The sequence below is a fragment of the Staurois parvus genome, unplaced genomic scaffold, assembly GCF_062004578.1.
Source record: "Staurois parvus isolate SC_StPar_1 unplaced genomic scaffold, SC_StPar_1.0 ptg001723l, whole genome shotgun sequence".
NCBI classification, from domain to species: domain Eukaryota; kingdom Metazoa; phylum Chordata; class Amphibia; order Anura; family Ranidae; genus Staurois; species Staurois parvus.
Genome location: NW_028319519.1, coordinates 726,037 through 739,880, shown reverse-complemented (window position 1 = coordinate 739,880; position 13,844 = coordinate 726,037). Strand labels below are relative to the sequence as shown.

The following is a 13,844-nucleotide window of genomic DNA, read 5'->3' as shown; positions in this document are numbered from 1 at the left end:
ACCACCAGGACATGTTAAGTCATTTTGTCCTATTTATCATGTTAAACAGCCTCCTGCTTAACTGTAACAAACACAGAAAACCCTTAATTACATGTGACTGGATATGTTCACTGTAATCACTGGCCTGTAGGAAACAAAGTGTTAGACTTTCAGTTCCTACTTCTCTGTCTTCCTATTATCACAGGAAGTAGTTCTGCCCTCTTGTGATGGTACAATAAAAATGCAATCACTAGTATCTTCTATTGACAAAGATAGATCACTGTTATATTAGGTATTAGGCTTTGGATTTAAATTTTATGGGGCTGCTTATTTTCTACACCTCTTACACAGACACCCTAATGAATAAATTACTCGCACAGCGATTTTTCAAAAGCAAATTAAAAACAAAAATTCACTTTTTTTTACTTTTAATGTACAAAAACACAATACAGTATATTGGCCAATTATTTGGTAAAATATAAAAGATGATGGTATGCCCAGTAAACAGATTCCAAACATGACATTATTTAAAACTGCACATGCCCCGTGCAATGGCGACAAACTGCATACATTTTTAATATCCATAGGCAAGGTTTTAAAAGCTACCATTTTAGATTTACAGAGGAGGTCTAGTGTTCGAATTACTGCCCTTGATCTGACGTTCATGGCGATACCTCACATGCATGGTACAACCGCTGTTTACATACCGACACAGGGTCAAGGCTCGTGCACATAGGTGTGTGTGTGTGTGCATGTGGGGGGGGGGGGGGTTAAGTTATTTTGATTTTTTTTTAATTATTTTTACACTGCCCCTTTCATTTTTTTTATCACTTTTAATGCTATCACAGGGAATGCAAATATCCCCAATAACTTCAATGGGCATTGTCATATATTCTTTTTTTCAGAAATTTGGGGTCTATCAGACTCTAGATATCTCCTCTGCCCTTACATTATCTAATCAAACCAAGATCGGTGTGATCAGATGCTTTCCCAATTTACAAATTGCACTGTTTATATCCTGCGAAACTGAAGTGATGAAATGCTCGTAGCTATCCGATTTCTTAGACTATAGAGATGATTGGCACCATTCTGGTCTCCAATCAGCGCTATGGTTATTTTTTGCTCTATAAAAAAAAGACTGACAATTTTGAGAAAAAAACAATATTTTGGACTTTTTGCTATAACACACGCCCAGTAAAAAAATTTAAAAATCAAATTTTGTCATAAACTTAGGCCAAAATGTATTCTGCGACATGTCTTTGCTAAACAAAAATCCCAATACGTGTAAATTAATTAGTTTACGTGAAAGTTATAGCATTTACAAATGGCGGTGTATATATACTAGAATTTAAATTTTTTATACTAATAATGGCAGCGATCAGCGACCTATGAAGGCGATCAGTGAATTATGCCGGGACTGTGGCAGACATTCTGACACTGGGGGAAAACTGACTTGGGGTCACTGACATCCCCAGTGACACCAATATAGTGATCAGTGTAAAAAAAAACCCACTGCCACTATGTAATTATTGGGGAGGAAGGGGTTAACTTTTGGAGAAAATCAAAGGGTTAACTGTGTGAGCGGAGTGTTTCACTAGGGGGCGGTAATGTGTTCTTCACAGGTACACACTGGTCTGGAAAGCTAAACTCTGCTATCTGGTACAGTGTGCTGGAAACTGACAGGGAGGAGAGCTGCAGTGTAAACATATTTTTCTCCTTCACTGACGTGCGTTGATGAGGTGGCACTGACATGCAGCAATGATGGGCACTGATAGGCGGCACTGGTGGGCACTGATAGGCTGCACTGGTGGGCATTGATGAGGAGGCACTGATGATGCTGCACTGATATGCAGCAATGATGGGCACTGATAGGCGGCACTGACTTGACAGCACTGACTGGCACTGCTGGGTGCTGATTATCAGGGCACTGATCATCACTGCCAATCTGCTGTGTGACATTTGCCGGTTATCGGCAGTACTTTCCTCGTGCCGTCACAGCGTGAGGAAAGTGCTACTGATAACCGGCAAATGTATTTACTCGGTGATCTGCTGTGTCATTGGAGACAGCTGATCACGTGGTAAAAGGCCGCTGTGATTGGCCTTTACTTCATCACACGATCAGCTGTGTCCGTAGGTTGTGATGTGGTTACAATTGTCCTATTGTTGGCCAATTGCACACTGCTGTATTCTCTGCGGTATCTTTTTTTTTTCACTTTAAAAATGTTATTGATTTCAACAAAGAGGTGATACAGAGTAATAAAAGCGTTTAGAAGTGCTGTAATGACATTTCTGAGCAGATGACATTCAGGTAACACACTATATTCGTATATACAGGATGAACTCCAGGAAGAGATGGCGTGCATCCTGACCCGGGTATCAACCAAAACAAAGAGAGAAAAAAAAGAGAGCTACATAAGGTACGTTGAAGCAATTCAAGCCAAGTATTGTCATCATATAATCATCGATGGGGGTGATCAGATGGGTTTCACCACAGATATTCCGGTGACAGGCAGAAACTATGTGATGAGAGGGTCACTGGAGAGATCATTTAGTCAGGGTGACCAATTTGCTAGAAATTTGGGGATTTTTAAATGAGCTTTAGCAAACACATATTCCATATTTAGAATTTGGTTAGGAATGGAAATAAGTTGTGGAATATTTGGTGGTGTTTGATTTTTCCAGGTGCGAGCAACAGATAGGCGTGCTGCTATCAAGATGTGTGTGATAATGGAGTGGTACTGACTAAGCCATCGCTCCAGGCTAATTCCGAGCAGCGCCAGTTGGGGTGTAAGATCATGGGATATACCTATAATTCTTCTAATTAGGGACTGTACATCAATCCAAAAGGAAATTAAAATAGGGCAAGTCCACCAGATGTGTACTGTTGTTCCTCTATGGCCACAATTTCTCCAGCAAGCTGGAGAGTTGGATGGAAAGAGATGGGAGAGGTTTGCTGGTGTGTAATACCAGTTGTGAAGGATTTTTGGGCTCTCTCCCAGTGGATGAGATTTCTAGAGAATCGTAGGGTAGATTGAGTTGCTGCATGCCATTCGGTTAAATCCAGCTAGAAGTTGAGCGATTTGTCCCAAGTTTCCATGGAAGGCAATATTTGTTCTGCGCATTGGGAATGTAGCAGTTTATAGATGTGTGAGATTCCTTTTAACGAGGATGATGGATGTTCAAAGAAGCGTATGATATCTCTCTGCAGTATCTTAATTCTTTCATTAAAACCTCAGTCTGAGCTCTTTGTCTCTAGTAAATTTGGGCCTAGTCTTGTCATGGGAATTGTCCTGCCATTGTCCTCCATGTAGTAAACAAACCTGTTAATGCATTTCATGTTTTCTCTAGTACATTTTAACCAGTTCTCTCATTAGAAAAATGCCCTGCTGCTGGCTAATGTTACATGTTTATCCTCTGCAGTCACTCAAAGTGGAACTTTCTCTATCAACATGGACTATTTTAAATCCTTATGCTGCTAGCATGACTAAATGGATAGGAAGTATAATATATTTATTTGGTTTACATATTTTTTTTCACATTTCTTCAGTGACTTCCTGTTTTCCAGCTTAGAAGAAGTTGTCCAGCAGCAGGACAGATGAAAAAAGGGACATCCACGGTGAACTAACGGCTGATTTCTTTCCATCTTTGAAATCGGGCCTTTTACCATCTGATGAAAAAGCGTGTCGCTAATAATGATAAATAGAAAAAAAAAATATTTTAAAACTGAAATGATTCAGATTGGAATGCTGCTGCTTTATGTAAGCCAAGCTAGATGGAAAAGAAAAAAAATCAATTTCACAGCCCCAATATGCACTGCCAAGGTACACTGTTACACTCGGTTCACATCTGTGCTGGTGGTGCCGCTGCAGAATCCGCACAAATACCTGCAGCCGCACCACCCACACAGAGGAAGGCGGGGGCCAATAATTCTAATGGCACACCACCCACACTGGAAATCGCAACCATACTGGGTTCCCGTGCGGGCTGCGATTTCCTAAGTAGTGCAGGGACTTCTTCCCTGTGTGTCCCGGGGCACGGGGGTCCATGCAAATGAATGCAAATCGCGGCCCGCACGACCGCACAGATGTGAACCTGGGGTAACTGGGACTGTCAGTGAAAATCATACTGTTCTGTAACTCCATACACAGATTCAAGGCATTCCCAAGCATATTATTAACCCCTTGCCCTCCTGAGGATTTACCCCCCTTCCTGACCAGGCCATTTTTCATGATACGGCGCTGCATTACTATAACTGACAATTGTGCGGTGCCAAATTAAATTTACGTCCTTTTTTTTCCCACGAATGGAGCTTTGATTGATTGGTATTTGTTTTTATTTTTTGCACTACAAACAAAAAAAGACCGAAAATTTTGAAAAAAAACCTCATATTTTTGACTTTTTGCTATTAACCATTTGCCGCCCGCCCTATGGCCGAACGGCGGCCGGCAAATGTCATCAGCGTTCCGGGTGGACGCCATATTGCGTCCTCCCGCACATGTGCAGATTGCGCTCCTGCAGAGCCGCGCAGCGGAGCGATCTGTCACCAGTGTCCGTGTACCTTGGACATGGCCAATGACAGATCTGGGTATCGGCCCCCGTTGCCGGTACCATGTGACCTGCGGTGACCAATCACAGCAGGTCACATGACAGTTGTATACAATGGATGGCTTCATTCATGCCATCCATTGTATACTAGTGTCTAGCTGTGAATGGTCACAGCTAATCACATGCACATGTCATGTGATTAGCTGTGGCCAAATCACAGCTAAGCACAAAAAAAAACAAAACCCTGAATGAATCGATGTCATTCAGGTAAATGATTAAGTCATTCTTTGCTATAAGCAAATTGTGTGAAAAAAAAAAATACTGATCATATTGGTGACAATATGTAAAAAAAAAAATAGTGAAACTAATTTTTTTAATTTTTTCATTTTCGGAAAAATTATGACAAAAAAACATACAACTTCAAAAAATTTGCCATGTGTTAGATTTCCAGAGTTATGAAAAAACTCTATTAATATTTCTAGGTTCTTGTAGATGGTTGTGGGAAGAAATCTTTATGGAAGCCAGGTCAGTATGAGCAGTGTGACTTTATTTGATCACACACCAAAAATACAAAGTCAATAAAAAACAGTAAACTCAGATATATGTAGCTTAAAATGAAATAAAAATAAAGAATATAAGTTGCTTGTTCCTTGAATATTAGAAGAAAATGTAGTTCCTTTGAAAAACTTAGATAGAAGTTTTCAGGCCCAGTTTCTTCCTTTGTTCAATGTTAACCTCTTGCCATGTGCTGTCTTTGTTCTTAGTTAACATGCCATGCTTTGAGTTAGAGTGTGTGAAAAGAATGTCTCTGTGTGTGAGTGAATGAAGTGAAGTGTAGTGTGTCTGAGAAGCTTCTGACCTCGTTCTTTGAAAAACTGCATACTTAAAATGCATGAGAAATTAGGTCCTCCCATTAAGCTTTGTTTCAAATTCGCGGGCTCCTAAAACTACTCCCATAATCACTCCCAGCTTAAATAAAAACATGTGTTTCTATTCAAACCACCAAGTCATTATCATGATTGACGTGCAGACTTATGAAAAAGGTTTCTGAAGTTCTTATGATCCATGATTTATGACTACAACCTAAACTCTCAGACTCATTATAAGAATTCAAAATATGGTATACATTTCATAGAGTATTTTAAAAGACAACATGACTTTAAACCTCTGCTGATTACCTTTAGCTCAGACACAAATAATTCACATCTGACCACTGAAATGCAAAACCTCACATTCACATCCAATTAAGAGGGTATTTTCTGCCAGCATATATTTCAAAACTACTAAAGACCGAATTAAAGTTTGGATATTAAAAATTAATATTACATTCCCCTCTGAAATATGAAATTCATATTAATTTATAACAAGCACACATCATTTATATCACAAACACTCAGGTTTTGATTTAGTAATCTCAAATGTATCATTATTTGTAACTGAGTCAGCATAACCAGAAAGTATTTTTCTTTGAAGTATATTTTGTAATAGATTATCTCCTTTCCTAATTTCACTTCTAATTCGCTTATAGAAACTGTTCATTTTACACATCAAACATAATTGAAATATAATACATAATATGATAATAAAAATAATTATTACAGGATGTAATAAAATATTTCCTGCTGCAGATACAATTGAAGTTTTTCCCAACATTGATACAGTACGTTTAAATTTTGACCACCAAGAATGACCTGAAAATTGAGACCATTCATGTTCTATATCTTTTAAACTCCCTTGTTCATGTTTAAATAATATTTCTGCTTTTTGGAGTTCATTTGATAAAGCTATTAGTAAACCTTCATCTTTTTGAATAACATTTGCCCAATCTCTCCATGGGAATTCATCCACTTGAGATATATTGTACTGTATGGGAAGAGCACTTATATTTTTCATAAGCATGTTTGTTAAATTCATTCTCATCCCATTAACACTTATTGCTGAAATATCTCCTTCTATACAGAACAAACCTCGACTTAAGTTTTCTGTATGTGTACAAGAAGAGAAGAAGGATTGAACCCTTTCTGAGTTAGACATAACTTGAAAACAAACTTTCTTTTTATCTACAATTGAGATTAACTCAGAAGTGGTTTTAACCCTTTCTATCCTTGCTGAACATAGAGTATGGTTATGGTAACAAGAATGAAATATACCTTTGTCTTGATTAGGTAGACAAATCACTTTAGACTGAAATTGTAAACATGAAGACAGATCTAATTGTTCTAACTCAAAATTAATATCAGTAAATGCAAAATCTGTATATTGCAGATGATAATATAGTAACTGTGTGTTGCTAACTGGTAATCCCAAGACAGTGATTGGAACCAACATTTGTTCTTTTCCTGCTACAGGAATCATTGAAGAACTATAACATATGTTCTGATAACATCCAATCCACTTATTTACCCACAGATCAGTATGGTTTATGGCATATACATACTCTCTTGGTAAATTTTGTATAATACCTATAGGAGTTATTCCACTTTGAAAAGCTTGAGCTATTATTTTAAAATTTGTGGAATATTCCATCTGAATTTCTAAACATGCTCTGGCTATATGGGAATGCTGTTCACTTGACATTAAATTAAGAGTAATATTCTCTAAGTGTAATATAGATGGACCCATAATATTGGCTGTTTTAATCACCATATTTTCCAATATTTGATTCAAGTTTCTTTGTACTTTAATACTATTGCTTCCCACTAAACCGGCTGTCTCGAGATCAGACTTTAATGTACTAATGTCCATGCTATTTGTAATACTACCAATAGTACCTATTCCTCCTAAAATACCTTCAACTATACCACGTTTATTCCTGTGAGGATTCCTAATATCAGTACCAAACCATCTTTCAATACCTAATTCCATGTTAACCAGATGTTCTTTACATTGTGGAAACCTTGTTGAGATTTTCCATTCTGAAATGTTAAAGTTCCACAATATAATAACAAACTTTCCTTCTCTCAACAGAAGTCTGGTTTGGAAATGGTTAATTTGGAAGGGACTGGCTGGAATAAATTTCTTATCCGTACACTGCGTTCTTTTAGGGGATAGTACAATTACATTTGTATTTACACAAGCAGGAGGATTGGCATCTAGATTTATAGAAAAAGGGTATCCAAAAAATATGATAACACAGAAAATAACAGAGGTAGGAAATATGGATAGAGACACACTTCTGGAAGAAAAAAAGAGAGAAGTAATCCAGGAGGATAATATACCTATTATTATGGACTATAATGTCCATTTTAAAAAAGTAGAGTCAATATTTAATAAACATTGGAATGTCCTGAAGTTGGACCCCATGCTAACAACGTTATTATCAGAACATCCAAGGTTCATTTATCGTAAAGCCTCTACTATTAAATCGAGAGTGGTAAAAAGCGTATTAGAACCCCCACAAATGAATAAATTAACTTTTTTGAGTGAAGAAGGATTTTACCCATGTAGAAAGTGTGTCGGCTGTAGGGCCACGAAAAGTGGCAGACGTAAAAACTTTATAGTGAACACTACTGGACAGGAACACAATATTAGAGACTTCATTACGTGTAAAACTATGGGAGTGGTATATTGCCTACAGTGTGAATGCGGTTATCAATATATTGGGAGGACAAAAAGACCACTCTGGAAGAGGATAGGAGAGCACGTAAGAAATATTTTAAAAGGATTCCCAAAGCATAACGTCTCAAAACATTTCTCCAAGTATCATAATAAGGACCCCACTAAAATGCAGTTCTGGGGTATAGAGAAATATAAAAAGCACTGGAGAGGCAGCAACAAGATAAAAAAATTAAACCAAGCTGAGTCACGCTGGATACATGATATGAGAACGCTAGTCCCGAGAGGCCTAAATGTTGAGTTTGATCTCAATTCTTTTATCAATGATTATTAATTTGCTTGGTTGATGGATTCTAAGATTTGACTGTTTATTTTTATTGTAATATATGGGGAAACTGCATACTCAGGTAGTTTATATATTTATTTATATATATGATTAGTTGTTCGAGTGAGAAGAGTGTATTGTGTATCATTAATGTATATTTTAAAAAATTAATTTTAAAAAATATTTAATCAAGTATTTAGATTTGCCCACATTATATTACATCAATCGAATGTGACGTAGAGAGATGGGTTTAGTTTTACTGTTTTTAATGTATTTCGATTATAATGAATTTTGAGTTTTTTAAGTATAGGATTCATTCTATAATATGTAGCTGGGCTATAGACTGAATGGGAAGACCAGTGTGGATTATGGGTCTCTCATTCAGTTTTATGTTAAATGTTATGGGTACAATATATATATATATCTTTTATTATTATAGATTTTATATGTATATTTTTAATCATTTATTAATTGTGAATAAAGGTATTTTAATTAGGTCTGTTACGTAGTGGCTAGTCTTTAGAAGAAAGCCTATATATGTTTTAGTTTGCGATCATAAGATTAGCAAGAGGAAAGTTACATTAGTAGAGCATTATCATATATGTCCCTATAATTAGGCTCCAAGAAAATGGCGGCCGCAATTAGAATGGGAATAAAGGGCGGGATTGTTATTTCCACCGCAGTATAAAAGAAGACTGCGTCTCCATAGCGATACCCAGAAGAAGTCACGAGGTACGTGACGTAACGCGTAGGCAAAGCGTAGACGCTACTTCCGGTATCCGGAGTGTCGCACTTCCGAGGTGGGACGCCATTTTCCTGGTTATCAGGAAGTGCTATTAGAGGTTGCAGTTTACCCATAGAGGGACGTATTGAGGCTGTACAACCGAATGTAAGTCACTTTTTTTGCTATTTGTGAATAAACCCTACTGATTGGAAATACTACACAATGGAGGATCTGTTTTTTCACTCACTATCTTTGTGAGAGAGAGCTTGCAGACAATCGCTGGTGAGGAACCTGGGAGGCATAGCAGTGAAGGAGTGGAGGAGGCCTGATAGGAGGAATATCAGGAAGGTGCCAAAACCAGGAATTTTGAGGATCCAGGGTGATCCTAAAGGCTTGTGGGCCCCTTGGGGTCGCAGGAAGGAGGTGAGCAGGCATTGCAGCCGAAGTGGATAGAAGTGTGTTGGTTCACGAGTGGCACTATCTATAAACACGATGCATGTATATAAAGAACACTTTGAATAGATGGATGTGAATTGGAATATTGGACATTGAATGAAGTTGAAGTGGCACCGTCACCCGTTATTGATTTATTTATTTATTGTTTGAAGTGACACTATCACAATTTATATATATTTTTATGGATTATGATTTTATTTGTAATAGAGTGTTACTTAGTGGTTTAGAGCACTGAGAAGATCACAGCACTTGTCACATTTATTATTATTATTAATGGTTTTGTTTTATTTATGTTTAAGCGCTACACTAATTTATATTTATATTGTGGAAACCTTGTTGAGATTTTCCATTCTGTAATGTTAAAGTTCCACAATATAATAACAAACTTTCCTTCTCTCAACAGAAGTCTGGTTTGGAAATGGTTAATTTGGAAGGGACTGGCTGGAATAAATTTCTTATCCGTACACTGCGCTCTTTTAGGGGATAGTACAATTACATTTGTATTTACACATTTCTTTGGATAATTTTCTATTGATATGCAGCATTCATATATACCTGTATCATTAATAGATATAGTGTTTTGATGATACACAAAGTTATCATTATCCCAGTTCAAATTACCAAAAATACTTTTATGGATAACATCAGTTTTATCATGAAGAAAACTTCCCAAAAATTCACCATTCCTTTTCCAAGTTAATAATGAATTTTGAGGTAGGTGTATTTGTATACTACACATCAAATTCAGATTATCCTTACCTTCTACAAGTCTTAATGATTGAGGAGATATTTTTATCTCTGGGACAATCAAATCTACCACAGTAACAATTACTTTGACTTTAGTTTGAACCAAAGCTCTTGTCACTTGGAAATCCCATATTTTCACTATGTCCTCTTTTTCATTACCATTTATATTCAAATGTTCAGGATCAAGAAAGTGTGAATAACTTTGTAATTGATACCAAATATCTGTTTTAGAACTTCCTATTTTTCCAGTATTTAACATGTCTATGGAAATATCTCCTGACCAAATAGTAGGTTCATTTCCCTTTAAAACTATTAACCAGTATCCCATATCTGATAAATTACATTCAAAGTTACTAGTTTCGTTATTGATCCTATAAGATCCTTGCATTTTAACAAATTTTGATTTAGACTCTATTTTAGCTCTAACTTCAATATCATTATTATGAACGAAATACAATTCCGAACAACAAGTTCTACCATAACCTATGCACATATATCCTAGCAAGTCTTCAGCTGTATTAATGTTACTGTCTTTAGGAAAAAATCTTTTGTTCCTAATAAGTGTAGTGTCTTTCTTATGTAGGGTTTCAGTCTTGTTAACTTCTGCATTGCTGGAAAAGTTTATGTTGTAGATTACTAATATTGTCATTGTCACTAAGAAAAAAATCAATCCTGTGATAAGTCTTTTCTTTCTACTGCTTTGATTTTCCTTATGTTCTTTTGTTGTAATGTTTATTTTTCTTTGGAATCCGCGATGCTTTGTTTCTTCCGGATTATTGAAATCCATGTCTGCAAAAGAAATGCAGTATCATTATCTCGGTATAAACAATTTGCATTGGTCACTGTGCACCCACATTGTTTGTTGTCTGCGCGCATTTTTTACTGAATTAAGAGGTCTTTGCACTTGTACCATTACTCCTTGAACATCCAAAATATCAAATGGACCTTCCCAGTTGCTTTGCCATGGTCCAGTTTTTCTGAAAGTTTTTACCATTACTTGTCCTCCTTTTTCGAACTTAGAAGAATGTGGAGGAACCAATTTTTGCATGCGAGTAGCTGCATGTGGTACAATAGTGTTCAGATTGTCTTGCAACATCTGTAACCATTTTGTTTTTTCTATTTCCTCTTTTTGCGGCGTTGACAAGAACGGTTCATGGGGAAAAACAATACGCATTTTCCTTCCTGTCATTAACTCAAAAGGAGAATACTGTGTTGCAGAAGATGTTGTACTTCTGACACTCATCAGAACCAATGGTACAGCATCAACCCAAGTATTTCCTCTGTCTAATAACATTTTTGCAATCCTTGATTTAACAGTCCTATTCATTCTTTCCACAATACCTGCAGATTGTGGATGATAGGGCACATGAAATCTCTGTTGTATACCCAAGATTTTACACATTGCCTGCATTATTTTACCTGTGAAGTGGGTTCCTCTGTCACTACTGAGGTTTGTTGGCATACCCCAGACTGGAAAAACATGATTAATTAGCATTTTAGCAGTTGTTAATGCATCATCTTTGCGAACAGGCAAGATTTCAATCCATTTTGAAAAAACATCAACTACAACTAAAGCATACCTGTACCCATTTTTACCTGTAGGTAACGGTCCTATATAGTCTAGTTGTAATGTGGACCATGGTCCATCTGCTGGAGGAGTTCTTTGTAATGGAGGTTTTTGACCCTTTGGTCGAGGATTCACTTGAGCACAGATTAGACAAGATTGAACTACACTGTCTACTGTTTCTTCCATTTTGTCCCAGTAAAATTTTTCCTTGAGTATTTCAAGCAATCTTTGTTTACCTATGTGACCTAGGCTTTCGTGATTGTATTTTGTAAATTCTACCTGTAGATGCTGCGGTATAACAGGACGCAGAAACCCGTGTAAGTCATGATACAAAATTCCGTATTCACATACAAAGGGAAATTTTGGATCAACCTGAGAAGCAGAAAGAGATGGATCCCTTTTCTGTTCTTCTGCAAAGGAGGGAATCTGTGTGTCTGTCTTCCTAACAACATTAACTGAGACTGGTTCAGACTGAATCACTGGTACTCCGTGTAAAGCTGCTTCCTTTGCTAAGAGATCAGCTGTTCTATTGCCTACACTCATCTCATCATTGTCCTTCCTATGAGATGGAATTTTTACAATTGCATAGGCAAAAGGATTTTCCTCTGCTAGCTTAAAAATTGATTCAAGTGTCTCTTTGTGCACTAGGACTTTGTTAGATGCATCTACAAAACCTCTACGTTTCCAAATTGGTAAATAATCTGTCAGGGAACGTACAACATATGAACTGTCACTGTAGATCACTAATGGACTTCTGTTCTCTTCCTTGTCTAATGTCAACACAGTTTTTACTGCTTCAAGTTCTGCCCTTTGAGCTGAAAAATGTCCTGGCAATTTGTGCTGTATGGAATAATTACGCTCTGGATACCAAATTGAATATCCACTGTAATAATTACCTGACATACAGTATCTAGAACCATCAACGAATACAGGTTCATCAATTTTCTCTGCCTCTCTACGGAAAAGAGGAGAGGAAGTTTCTTGGACTTCACATAGACATTCATGTTCTAACCCGTTGTATTCCATCAACTGAGGTAGGACATACTTGGCATTATGTTCAACCTGTTTTTGCTTAGGTGATAGAGCCAACAACCATTGAGAAAATCTTTGGTTGGAAACTCCCGGAACATTTTTCTCAAAAAGAAACTTCAATGTGCTATGTGGAGTTTGTAGAATAATTTTGTTGAATCCTACAATATGCTCTGTTGCTTTTACTGCATAATGTACTCCCACAAGTTGTCTGACACAATCATCAAAACCTTTCTCTACTGGGGTAAGAAGACGTGAGAAGTATCCAAGACTTCTCCAGACTCCTCCCTGTTTCTGAATCAAGACAGCTGAGATTGCAGTTTCTGAAGCATGCACTTGCAAAGCAAATGGTGCTTGCTTATCAACAGTAGCCAAAGCTGGAGCTGTTTGCAAATCATTTTTCAACATCTCAAAAGCTTTTTGCTGTATTTCTGTCCAGGGACCAAATACATTTTCCTCATTGTACTTCAACAAATCATACAATGGTTTGGCTTTTTCTGCAAATGATTCGATAAAATCTCTAGAGAAATTTACCAAACCCAAAAACTGTCTCAGTGCTTTGAATGTGGTTGGTACAGGAAGTGACGCAATAGACTCAATTCTTTCCTGTAAAGGCTGTCTCTTTCCTGGACCAATCAGAACTCCAAGAAATTTTACTTCATTTTTCATGAGCTGCACTTTGCGTGTATTCAGCTTGAGACCTTCATCTTGCAGAAGTGTAAACAATTCTGCTAAGAGAGTCCTGTGTTCAGTTTCAGAATCCGTCATAAGCAAGATATCATCTACATATTGAATTAAACAATCAGGTCTAGAAAATTTAGACAAAACATTTGCTAATGCCTGATGTAATATATACTTAGCAGAATGATATCCTTTTGGAAGACATTTGAGACAATATTGCACATTTCTGTGGACAA

The 13,844-nt window shown here is 37.0% G+C and overlaps 1 protein-coding gene across 1 annotated transcript; it reads right to left on the bottom strand.

Moving 5' to 3' along the window:
- Window positions 1-5,063: 5,063 nt before the first annotated feature.
- On the bottom strand, window positions 5,064-10,980 carry LOC149434622 (uncharacterized). Its single transcript, XM_089663576.1, has 2 exons — window positions 10,140-10,980; window positions 5,064-7,616 (listed from the first exon to the last, which is right to left on the bottom strand). The coding sequence occupies exons 1-2, from the start codon at window positions 10,978-10,980 to the stop codon at window positions 5,908-5,910; spliced, it is 2,550 nt and encodes an 849-aa protein (XP_089519702.1). The 3' UTR covers window positions 5,064-5,907.
- Between the last annotated feature and the right edge of the window lie 2,864 nt (window positions 10,981-13,844).